The 12,512-nt window shown below is 38.4% G+C and overlaps 1 protein-coding gene across 8 annotated transcripts in view; it reads right to left on the reverse strand.

The window, feature by feature from the left end:
• Positions 1 to 12,512, reverse strand: part of arhgap12b (Rho GTPase activating protein 12b) — a 52,940-nt gene that overhangs the window by 16,783 nt on the left and 23,645 nt on the right. For 4 of the 8 annotated variants that reach the window (XM_079595292.1, XM_079595288.1, XM_079595291.1 and 1 more), the window contains exons 3-4: positions 10,744 to 10,830; positions 246 to 506 (exon numbers count right to left, since the gene is read on the reverse strand). In XM_079595292.1, coding sequence (XP_079451418.1) covers positions 246 to 506; positions 10,744 to 10,830 — 348 coding nt within the window. The remainder of the gene's footprint in view (positions 1 to 245; positions 507 to 10,743; positions 10,831 to 12,512) is intronic. The other 4 variants (XM_079595293.1, XM_079595294.1, XM_079595290.1 and 1 more) reach the window with 2 other exon arrangements.

Raw genomic sequence — 12,512 nt, forward strand, 5'->3', positions numbered from 1 at the left:
CTGGGAATGAGTTGCTCCACTGTTCTGTCTGAAGCTGGGTCAACTGCCTGTTGAAGCTTAAATATATGAACAGCATTCAAAGGCTTAAATATAGACTGAAGACCTACTTCAACTTTGGCCTAGTTCAAACTTTCACATGCACAAGCATGTGGGCACACAGTCACACTCACATTAGCATAAAGACATATTAAATCAAGATATATTTACACAGTTGACCAACATGGATTTTTCCAGTTGTTTGTTACCTCCATGTCTCCGGTGTTGGACGTGTCCCCGCGACTGACCCCGTTGTCTCGTGAGCGGGGAGGTTTCCAGGTCCTCTCTTGAGTCGTGCGGTTGTAGTAGAAGCTTCTTCCGCTCGAATCTTTGTGCGTTTCCCAGTCGCCCAGGATGTGCAGAGGGGAGGAAGCGGGAACAGGTGGGAGAGATGACTGAGAGATCTTCAACTCCTGGAGGTTTGTGTACACGGGGGACTCGGGTCGACCCTGTCCGGTGGGAGATATACCCTGTGGACAAAACCGAGAAAGAGCAGCAAGTCAGAGGAAAATTGTCTCTCCAGTTCTGCATGAACATCAACATTTTGAATGTAAATGTCTCAAATGATAAGTGCACACATCTGACAAAGCATGAAGGCCAAGAGAAACAAAAGCAGATAGTAAAACTGTGATTGATTCTGCCAGCCAGTGAAGAAATCCTGAGAGAGATCCAAGATTCACAGAGGGCTCAGAGAAACATCTGCCAATTATTTTATTGATGCTTTCATGGCTGAGTGACAACTGGCTGGACTTCCACACTGTTAATTTAAAACAACTCATGTTTTAAATGCGAATAAAGCATAGGGAGAATTCAATAAAGTTAAACATTAAGCATGGAAATATTTGCATATGATTTTACCAAGAAAGAGACAGAGAACAACAGGAGGAGCCAGTTAAAAAAGATCCAGACATCACAGAACGATCATCTGTAGTTCATTTTTGTAAGTCATTTTTAATGACTTAAATTTATCAATCAGTCCTGGCAAACGCATATTAATATATATTTTGTTAAATAAATAAATAATAAATAAGTTGCTTTAGAAGAAAAGTTTCAGAAATGAATCAATTGTAAATATAACGACAGTAAAACAACAGTAGTTCAGTAGAAATGTCTGCTTGGTACACATAAAAGTATAGAAGTCAGTCAATTAAGAAGTCAGCCACTCTTTCGGTTGTTTGAAAGAGTTATTTTAGAAAGTGTCTCTTCCTCATTACTATAAAAGTGACTCGCTGCTGAAGGCGCTGTTATTTCGGTGCAACCCATTGTGAACTTCAACATAATAAACACACCACACAATACAAACCACAGGAAAATTGAGCAACTGAAAACTCACATTTACAGGAAGAACAGAAATAGAAGCCAGTCTCTCACCTGAGAGTAACAGAAACTACTGCTCCCAGAACAGCAACACAGTCACCAGTGACTATACTTGACTTGAAACCCTAATACTGCAACTAGTGATGTGCAAGTTAGAGGGTATATACAGTATATGTGAATGCATGCGCTACAATTGGGTGACATGGCATAAGTCTGAGGACCAATCCAACAAAGCAAAGACCTATTGCTAACCTTTGAAAAAAATCTGACACGATTCCTGTTTTTATGGAAAGGCCAGTTGGCAAAGACCTCAAATAGTCAGGGAATTTGGAAGAGAGGGAAAGAGGCCTGTTGGCTAATCCATCCTGCCATGCATGGAAACATATGCGACTTCCTGTCATACTGAAATAATAAGGTTTATCGTGATAATAGACTCAAAGCTGCTCTAACATTTTCCAGTGTCCTCTGTGACTGCGTGGCGTTGGACAAAACATTCCAAAAGAGAATCCCAACATTACATTCATCTAAATGCTTGTTGACTGCCAGTCAAATATTCAATTTGTATAATGGCCACTAAACTACACTGTGCTAGTTCTCTAACTATGAAAACCCCAAATTCAAAATTAGAATACCGTGAAAAGGTTTTCATAGCTGTAAGCCATAATCATCAAAATTATAACAAATAAAGGCTTGAAATATCTATATAATATATTAGTTTCACCTTTTAAGTCGAATTACTGAAATAAATGAACTTTTACACAATATTTTTTTTTCCGAGTTTCACGTAATATCAACTCAAATTTATATTTTATGTCCAGATATTTATAAGTGTCTGCGGTTTATTCTGTTTTCGAGACCAGCTGACTTACAGAACTCTAATTAAAAATGACATAAAAAAAAGAATAGTTCAAACTTTTAATGTTAGAATAACAACAAAAAAAGCCAAGAAAATAAACGTCGGCAATTTTAAAAGGCGGCAGCTGCTGCAAACAAAATTATATTTGAATCTACTTTTAAACACGCAGGGTGAAGAAATAAATAAACTGCATTACAATATTAAATAAAAAAATATATAATTTGTACATTATATAAATAATTCAAAGTTTGATTTTACCGACTGTATAATATAATAACCACTTGAAATGAATTCAAACGTTAAAAAATACATTGGTAAATGTCACCTTCTGACTCCTGCTTGTCTCTTGAGCTGTAGGTCTTTTTCTCTTCGATCTAATGGAGATACTGAAACTCTCCAGCTAAATATCTGCATTCAAAACCTCAACCCTTGTTTGCATATCTGTCTCTGTCTCAAACACGTGCACACACTGTATCTGCAGAGACCAGCCTCTACTGGATCATTTCATAAGAAAGTTGACCCAAAAATAGCTCAAACAGCAAAGTTCATTTCACTCAGTGCATGAACATTGTTCCGTGCACAAACAGAAACAAAGACGAACGTATTCAAATCCATATTCAACCACATGCCTTCACATGGAAATCTGTAGAGCACACCCAAGAGGAAATGCACACAGCACACACACATACGTGGTAACAGCTGTGAGTGTATATGGATTAAAACCCCTATAGGCTTAAATTATATTTAAGTATGGACACTTTTAATAAATGCAGTCAGGTTGCAGGTACTGAAGTGTGTCGGTAAGCATGTATATGAGTTCAAACTGAAGTAATAGCACACATGAATGCCAATTGGTTTCATGTTATGAGAAGTCTGATGTTCCAGAGATGTTTAGATATGGATGCTAATGAAGTCCTTTGTGGTTACCAGTCTCTCTCTCTCTCTCACACACACACACACACACACACACACACACACACACACACACACACACACACACACACACACACACACACACACACACACACACACACACACGATAGCTTCTACTCCACACATACGCCGGCCTTCTCATTCAGACAGCACAAAGGTAGATGCAACGGCACCGCTCACTGTAACCTAAACTCTGTAAGCTTTTGTTACATTTCCTTGAAGCAAGAAAATATTCTTTCAACTTTCATCCTCCATTCATGGTGCCAACCACTCTTATCATGCTTATGCATCCCACAAGTCTTGCCGTTTTAGAGATACTATACTACGCTATAATTTATTCATTGTCAGAGTCGCTCAGATCTGTATTCCTGCTCATTTCACTTGCATCCAACACATTTATTACAAGAAACTGATGGTTTACTTACCATCTAGCTACCCAGACCATAATATGTAGCAATGTTAGGATATAACCAATGATATTCGCTTCACCTATGATGAATGGTCATAATGTTTTTACACTTTATCAGATCCTCTGCTGTTCTCTTCTTGTGATTGGCCACTAGGGGTCCACATTAGACCTTTAAACCGTGTGCCAAATAAGGATGTGCAAACATGGTAACCTGCATTCCTTTCCTTCCTAAGCACCTCACCAGTGTGTGTGTAGTGTGTTTGAGAATGAAAAAAGAAACAGGGCAAAAGTAAGGTCCCCAATATGCATTTCTATAGGGTCTCTTGGTCTTGTAAAGTACTTTGATTAATGGTGACTGTGCATTATCCTCTGAGACAATGTCGATTTATAAAGTTCAGAGATCATTATAGAACAACATTTGACTGCAAAATCCCATTACTGACTAATCATTTCACAGAGGTTCCATTAAGGTTATTCACTCCATGCACGCATTTACTTAAAGACCTTTGTGTGCTAAGCTGGGACATACTCTAAGATGTTTACATAACAGAATGAATGTGTAAGGTAAGAAAGAGAAGTGAAGAGACCATTGAAAACTTGTTTCTTTATGGATGTGCTAGTGTCTGGGACAGGGGCGTTTTCTACTCAAAATACAGGCTAAAAGCCACATGAGAGAAGGCAGTGACTGTGATTGGCTGATTACCTCTTCAGTGAACTAATGCAGACCTATCACGTTCATAACAATTGCTATTACAAAATATACATACATATACTCATACAGATTCGCACTTTTCATACATTTGCACCTTGCTGGTGGTTATTTAGGTGTGGGGTTAGGCGTATACCTTCATGCTTGCTTTTTATTTATTTTTTTATTAAAAAAAATAAAAAATAAAATAACTAAAAACCTCAAATCATATGAATTTATACAAATTTGCCCAAATGTAAAACCGTTACAAACTGCCATAATATTCAAAATCACCAAACCATTTTCTCATGCTATCAGGTTGTTTAAGCTCAGTTAAATTAATGCTTCAGCTTCATACTTGCAGCCTTCATGACACTGAAAAGAATGAGTAATAATAACAATAATCTCCATTTATCTTATCGCTCCCTTTGTTTTTAGAGGGCACAGTCCTTTTTCCTCCATCACAAACTCCCCCTTACACAAAGAAAGGCCCATCTCGTTCTCTTCCTCCTGGACTAAATATGAATGACCAGTATAACCTACATTTCCATCTGACTGCCCGCAGTCAGGACGCATCCGCTCAGCCACACATTAGCACATCTGTGACATATGCACAGACACCCAGTCACCTCCCCCAGAGCCCCTGGAGCCACATGGATGTGTGTGTGCTCAACTGAATGAGGTCTATATCAACCGTATGAGACCACAGTATCAACTGCAAGTGTGTCACGAAGGACACAACCACACTCCAATCAATAAGTGAGGCTCCAGGAAGGCGGATTTAGTCGACAGCAAACTTTATGGGGAATTTTAGCTCTGTTTCACACCTCAGTGAGTTCAGCGATGCTCAAACTCTGACAGAGAGACAACCAATTAACCTTTAGGTCTGCGGCACAATGCTGCGTGATAACACACATGCACACACACCAACAGACCACCCTGTGCTCATCGCTAATGCTGACGGCTTCTGTAAGACTCAATGAGAATATGAAATCTCAGTCAGAGCAGCATGAAGAACAGCTGTACACTATTCTCTCTGAAGCACTGCAACAGATGTTGAAAGGGTACAAATGCAACAAGAAAAAAAAAACATTGGAATTAAAGAGGAAAAGTATTTCTTGCTTTACTTTAGTCATGCACAGCCTATAAGAAGCACATCCATCAATCCATCCATATGAACATGTATGTATAATATATAGGCCTACATTATAGAGCGATACAGATGTTTTTTTTGGTCCATAAAATGAAAGTCAATAGGATACAATGTTGTTCTTTCTTTTTCTCTTTCTTTCTTTCTTTCTCTCTTTCTCTCTTTCTTTCTTTCTTTCTTTCTTTCTTTCTTTCTTTCTTTCTTTCTTTCTTTCTTTCTTTCTTTCTTTCTTTCTTTCAAAGTTAATCAATCAATCTCTAGGGCACAGATTTTTACCGAAACCCATGAAATATTATTTAAAAAAAAGATTACATGATGACATAGTTTTTTTTATTTTTGGGTGAACCACATGTGTAAATATGCATCCGCCGCAATCAGTGAAATGTGAACGTGGTTTTAATGTGGTTAATATGTTTTTCTGTGACTGCATAGAAGTGTGTGCGTGTGTGTATGGTGAAACCTGCAGGCGGTGTGCTTTGATGGTAGTCCCAAATCCACTACAGCAGACGGTGCGTCCCGCAACCATGCAAATTCCTGTGTTCTCATTGGTTCCCTTCATCTCCCCAAAAACCCCTATTAATTATTCAGAAATGTTAGAGAGGACTCCTGGTGAGCAACACTCTGTTCTCTGTGCTAAAACCACTGCTTGTGAGCAAATGCCCCATATCTTCAACCTACAGTCTGTACACTACACACACACACACACACAACTCACATAGCAAATCTAACGCTGGTCTTCATTGTTACCAATCCATGTTTTCCATAGTTTTCCATATAATTACATATTGCCCATTACTGAACATAAAACTATTTCACAAATAGTTTTAAAAATTAAAAATAATCATTATTATAGCTATAAGATGACTCCACATAATAAAAGAGAGAAAAAAGGGACGGGGAGTTCAAAATATGGGGATGGTTGTCACCTAAATTAGCTTAAACCAGTGAGTTGTGGTGAGGATGCTCCTGGACAGAAGGGGTGGATTGATGATTCTTCCTTTATCTCTCTCTCTCTCTCCCATCCCCCTTATCCCTCTCTCTCTCTGTCTTTCTCTCTTTGTGTTCCCTTTATGTGCTGACGAATGCATTGGCTTAAAAAACTGCACTACTGAAAATACTTAATTGAACTGACACGCTCTACAACACACGTATAACTTTTCCACTGTTTGTATTTTTGTCGACATAATGCATTTCCTACAAGTTCCAGTATCTACAGGAAAGCAGACTGAGCTGGGGGGAAACCACTAATCCTGACCTGTAAAATCTTGGGCTGACCTTCGGGGATAAACTCTTCCTACTCTTGATTCATCTATTGGGGTATGCATTGACCGCCAGAATTGGAAAGTAACTAGAAAGACTATTGTTTTATTTTGTTATTTTCAATTAACAATCTATTTGTTCAAAAAGTAGCAAGGAAATGGAAATTTTTGTCACAATATATGGTGCATGGAGCATTACAACCATGCTAATCAATAACTCCAGGGTCCAGGGCTCAAAGCTGATGATTTTTCTACTGGCCCAGCTGGGTTAACTTGCCATGCCAAAATTTTAACTGGCTCCCAACACAACAAAGTAATAAATAAATTAAATAGGTCTGGTAAATGTTTTTGACCCATGTAACCTTAATAAAAAGGCTATGACATCAAAAACTACTAGCATAACTATTGAAATATAATTTTAAAGTGCGATGTAATTTTTCATACGATGAACACTTTACTATCCCATGAGGCCACGGGACAGGACTTGTGAATGGCAGTGAAGTGACGCAACTGACGCTGCAGCCTGCAGGTCACATGATAATGACAACATGGCGAATGTAAGTACGTCTAGGTTACATTTATACATACACTCATATATAAACCATAGGCTACTTATTTAGTGGAAGTATACTTATTCAAAATAAGTACCAACTCCGTGTAATTTTGGACGCAGCATGTTTACGAGGAAACTCGCAATATGAGCACTTTGCCATAATTTTGTATGATTATTTCCGTTCAAGAGCAATATGGATTTTATTTTACTCCAAAATACAGTAGCAATTAACACTGATATGCTGAATGCTAACAGTTTGATTTAATACCAGAGCTAAGAGCCTTTACATAATTTGTTATAAGATCATTTAATTAGTTTCAATAAACTAAAAAGCAGGACAAACACACTTATAACATCCCAACAACAACTACACTAGAACACAAGTATAGAGATCTATACTCTGATATACCAAAACAATGTTTACCCAGTGTGGCTTTACTCCAGATTACACAATGGACTTGATTTGAAGTCAGTGCTTACTCATCCAAACAAAAGATCTAATCAAAACACAACATCTAATCTAAATGATTTAAAACACATTTTAAAAGGTACTAAGGTAACGGTTTATAATCATAATCATATAGTTTTGTTTTAACCAGACTTGCTGGTGACCTGAGATTCTCTGCTGTGTTTTTCTCTCACTTCCCTATACAGGCAGTGAGAAACTCACCAAAACCCATTTATTTGTTACATCGAGACTGCAATTGTATTTTGGTTAACTTACCAAAGACCTTTATCAAACACTTACAAAGAGTTCAGAATGCAGCAACAAGACTGTTGTGCTTACTCATACTAGACTGAAGAATCACTTAAATCTTTTGGCTCATTGGCTGCCAGAACTGATCGCAGGATCCTCCATTTTTAAATGTCTTCACCGTGTTGCACCAAACTACCTCAGCAATATGACAATGAAACACTTGAGACCAATGTGTAAAAAACAGCAGGTGGGCTGAATGAACATGCAAATTCAATCTCTGACAACAGGCGGCACTTATTGAAAAGCAGAAATACAGCGGTTACCCCGGCTACTATAGTACACAAAGCGCTGCCCAACTTTCTTTCCAACTTGCTTGTTATAGAAGAAAGCAAGTAAAACATGTTTCAAACTGACTTTCAGATTTTTGAATTCACTGTGGATTATCAAACACCACCAAACACAAGAATATTAATTTGTATGTGCCACTAATTCGTAGTTTTATGGAACAGTAGCAGCTCTAGGCATGTGACCAAAAGTTTGAATCTTATTGGTTTTCTTCGCAATGCGATGAACACCTCTCTGTAAAAATAAATAAATAAAAAGGTTGCATTAATGGAATGCGAATGCTCATGTGGGCCTAAACAGACATTAACATTCGTCTGGCTGTGACCAGCCCTTTACACTCACTTGTACCTAAAAACATGGCCGGATTATATATCAGCCTTTTTATTCACCGTTGTCTCAAACTGAAGTACGTATTACCACTTCGGATATGCATTTATTTTCAATAATTCAACAATTTAATTGCTTTAGTTTTAATCTTCAGTGAAGCACTTTAAAAGGTGCTTTATAAATAAAGTTTTGCTTATTTAGAGAGAATGGCCAATATTTCAGTTCATCATGCATAACAGGAAATATATTAAGCAACACCACATAATGTCTTTTGATCGTATCTCAGCATAAAGGAAATGCCTTCTAGATAGATACTTTCCTCTTTCTCTCTTACTCACTTAATCACAGACTGATAATTCAGACAGAGTGGGTTTATCTGAACTGATACTGAAACAGATAATCTTGTCAAGGTGGATCAAATCAGAATCGGCCAAACGACCCGACAACATGCACATTGGATGCAATGATGCAATCACTGTAATGATGTATCCAATAAAAAATCCCAACTGTGTGTCGTAGACTCAAATGAAGCACATGGCTTGTTAACAAAGGTGCAGAGTCATTGCGGTGCACTTGCTGTGCTGGATCACTATGGCTGATTTACTCAAGTGTTGTTCCCGGTGTTGGTCCGTCACCCCTGTACACACAAGCACAGCAGGGTTAACGAAACGCCTCAGACTCTCGTCGAACGTCTGCCACATGGACTAAAGGAGATGACGGCTCTTGGTACAGAGAGCACAATAGCTATTCAGGCAGAGCTGCCCTCAGAACAACTCACAATGACTCAACAAAGAGGAACAGAAAGATGAATAGACAGAGAGAGGCGATTCAGGAGTGACAGACACAGCCAAAAGGATTTTCAAAAAGTGTCACTTTCTCAGCACAGAGGCATGAATGAGCAAAGAACTGTGATTTCAGAAAGACTTCTGAAATAGTCTGGAAATATGAAGCTCTGCATTGGAAACGACCAAACAACTTTTCTCTATGGCAGAGCATGTTTGAGGGATTGTGGGAAAGGAATTTCAATTATGCAAAACTATAGGAGAAAGACATTCCCAACGGTCAACACAGCAATATGAGGACATATGTTAGTCGTGCAGGACACCCATGCCTGCCCTGGACAAGACCTTTAGCTGCAGAAATAGACACAGAACAATGTGTCTTTATCGCGATGACCACAAAGCCACCGTACTGGCGGAACAAAGCTTAAGTGTTGAAGACACTTGCCTGAATGACATGGGTTAATCAGCAAAAAGACGTCAATGGCCGCAATGACGCAACCTGTACTTGCCTCTCTGCTAAGGAAGCCTCAGTGCTGCTCTCCGTTCAAAAAAACAACTGACATCATCCCTCTCTCCTACACACTGTCCATTTCTTGTAGGTCAAGTTATGTGTGGGATTTCACCACAAAAGTATAGAGTATTCCAGTCGTTAGACCGCATGACAGCGAATTCCTTGTGTTACTACAGAACACTGCAACAAATTAAAATAATAATCATACCACACATATACATACATGATAAAAATACAGTAAAACCAGTAATACTGTGAAATATGAATATAATTCAAAATAGCTTTTTGTTTTAATATATTTTAAAACCTAATTTATTCCTGTGATGGCAAAGCTGAATTGTCGGCATCATTACTCCAGTCTTCAATGTCACATGATCCTTTAGAAATCATTCCGATATGCTGATTTGCTGCTCAATAAATATTTCTTATTATCAATGTTGAAAGCAGTGGCATGGCAGAACAGTGATACATTTTTCCAGGATTATTTGAAGAACAGCATTTATTTGAAATAGAAATGTTTTGTAATGAATCTCTTTGCTTTCACTTTTGATCAATATAATGCATCCTTGTTGAATAAAAGCATTAAACTTTTAAATTATAGTGCATATCATTATTATTAATAATAATAATAATAATAACAATAAATCCATCATATATTACATTTTTAAAAATATTATTTGATTAACTTTTTTAATTCAATTTCAAAATATGTCACAAATTTACATACGGATAACAATTATCCATGGATAACAATTATCCATGGATAACATTTATCATACATAAGAAGCCACACCCTTAAATGAGTAACCCAACCTACATTAAACGTCTTCCTGAATATCACAGCATTCTCATTTCCCCCCTTCAGTGCTCGGACACTCACCAGGTAGTGTGGAGATCGAAGGTAGGAGAACATGTCTCCTGTGGATCTGGGGCCAAAACCGGCCCCCGCTGAGAAAGTGAGGTCCTTCTTAAAGCAAGAGGGACAGCAAGCGATACAGAGAGGGCGGAAGAGAGAAATAAGGAATCAGAGACAAGAGTCAGTCACAGCTTTCTAACCCAAAGCCACAAAGAGGCAGGCACTAGGTGCTTAAAGAGAGCATCTTAGTAGGTTAAATATAGAAGCAGCAGCGTTCTCTTTAAATAGGCTTCCTCATTAGGACACCGGTCTTAACTGTTGTAGAATAAAAGAGCGAGAGAGTAAAGCAACCACTAAGAGAAATCATGACAGGGTGGCCTTCTACGCTGAAGGTCTTCCAACGGAGGTCAGAGGTTACAGCACTAGAGATCAATGGTGATGCAGTTCACACGCTCCACAGAGAAACGCCGGGATTTCAAATCGCCATGGTTCCTGTTCATGAGTCTGTCAGGGTGTAAGTTTGAAGCTCCATTCACACTGACAGTGATTAAATCACTAGAGGTCACCAAGTTACTGTGCTGTAGGTTGCTTTAGGACGTTTCAGTTTGGACGTTTCACCCGACTGCAGTGTCAGGTGGCCAATCACATGAACTTCACTGACCAAACTCCCACTGGTAGTTGCCAATTTTATATTCTTAACGAATTTAACTCCGCTAAACTTTGTTGGATGACTTTCTTGTGGTCTACACATCACTGTCAGTGTAAAGGCTTGATAAATTTTATTATAATATCTACAAGTACACCATGTGTAGGTCGATGCACTCTGAAAAGTGACAACATTGCTCTGTTTGTTTGAGCACCCTAGTCAGTCTGACATAGCAACAGTGGCTGAACCAATAGCGTGAGTTTGGGGCGGGGATATATTTTTTTCAACCAATGGCGGATGAGGGAAGTGTTTGGGGAAACCTGTTTAAAAACAGTCAAAGCTTGACCTGCCTTGAGTCAGCAGTTTTGACATTTCATTGGCTGGGCAGTTGCCATGCAGGGCTTTGAACAAATAACAATTTTGTGAGTGCCATGTGTGCCTAGTCAAGCTCTATGCCATAAGTCTTCTGCTGATAATTTGCACACGGTCACGTCGACTCTCGTGCCCAATACATCACACCCACTCACAACCCCACTCCCTGAATAATGCATATAGTGATTACGGTGTGTGGCTGAGCCTGAGAGAGACTGGTGTTTACAATTCTCTAAAGTACAACCAAAGTTCCCTTTAGGCAACTCTGTTGTTGACTCGGCAGCCATTTTCGCAGCTTTAATAACACGTCAAATCGTTCCTCATCAAGACGACAGCAACTCAGTTCGCAGTATTTATAATAATAATAATACTATAGTCATGTTAATATATAATCATAACATTTTGGGGCAAATTGGGCAGCCCTATAAACAAGCACAGCAAACCTGGAGCTTAAAAGTTGTGATGTCAAATTGCAATTAGATTTTATCATTTTATGGACAAAACAAAAAATATAATCTATTGTGTTTCACAGAACAAAAAGTCAAACAGGTTTTGATTGACATGAGGGGGAGTAAAAAATTTTTAGATGCACTATTTAAATAAAGTATTTAAATAAATCTCTCTTGCATGCTCATGCAGAAATGGTCACTATGGAGATTACAGATATGAATGAGAGGGTGAATCAGGTTAATTAAAAATTAAGACACTCTAAATGCTTACGCTTTAATCAAACCTCTCCTGCTTTAAATAACACGATAAGAAAAAGGGCAAGGTT

The sequence above is a fragment of the Phoxinus phoxinus genome, assembly GCF_949152265.1.
Source record: "Phoxinus phoxinus genome assembly, chromosome: 21".
Taxonomy (NCBI): Eukaryota; Metazoa; Chordata; class Actinopteri; order Cypriniformes; family Leuciscidae; genus Phoxinus; species Phoxinus phoxinus.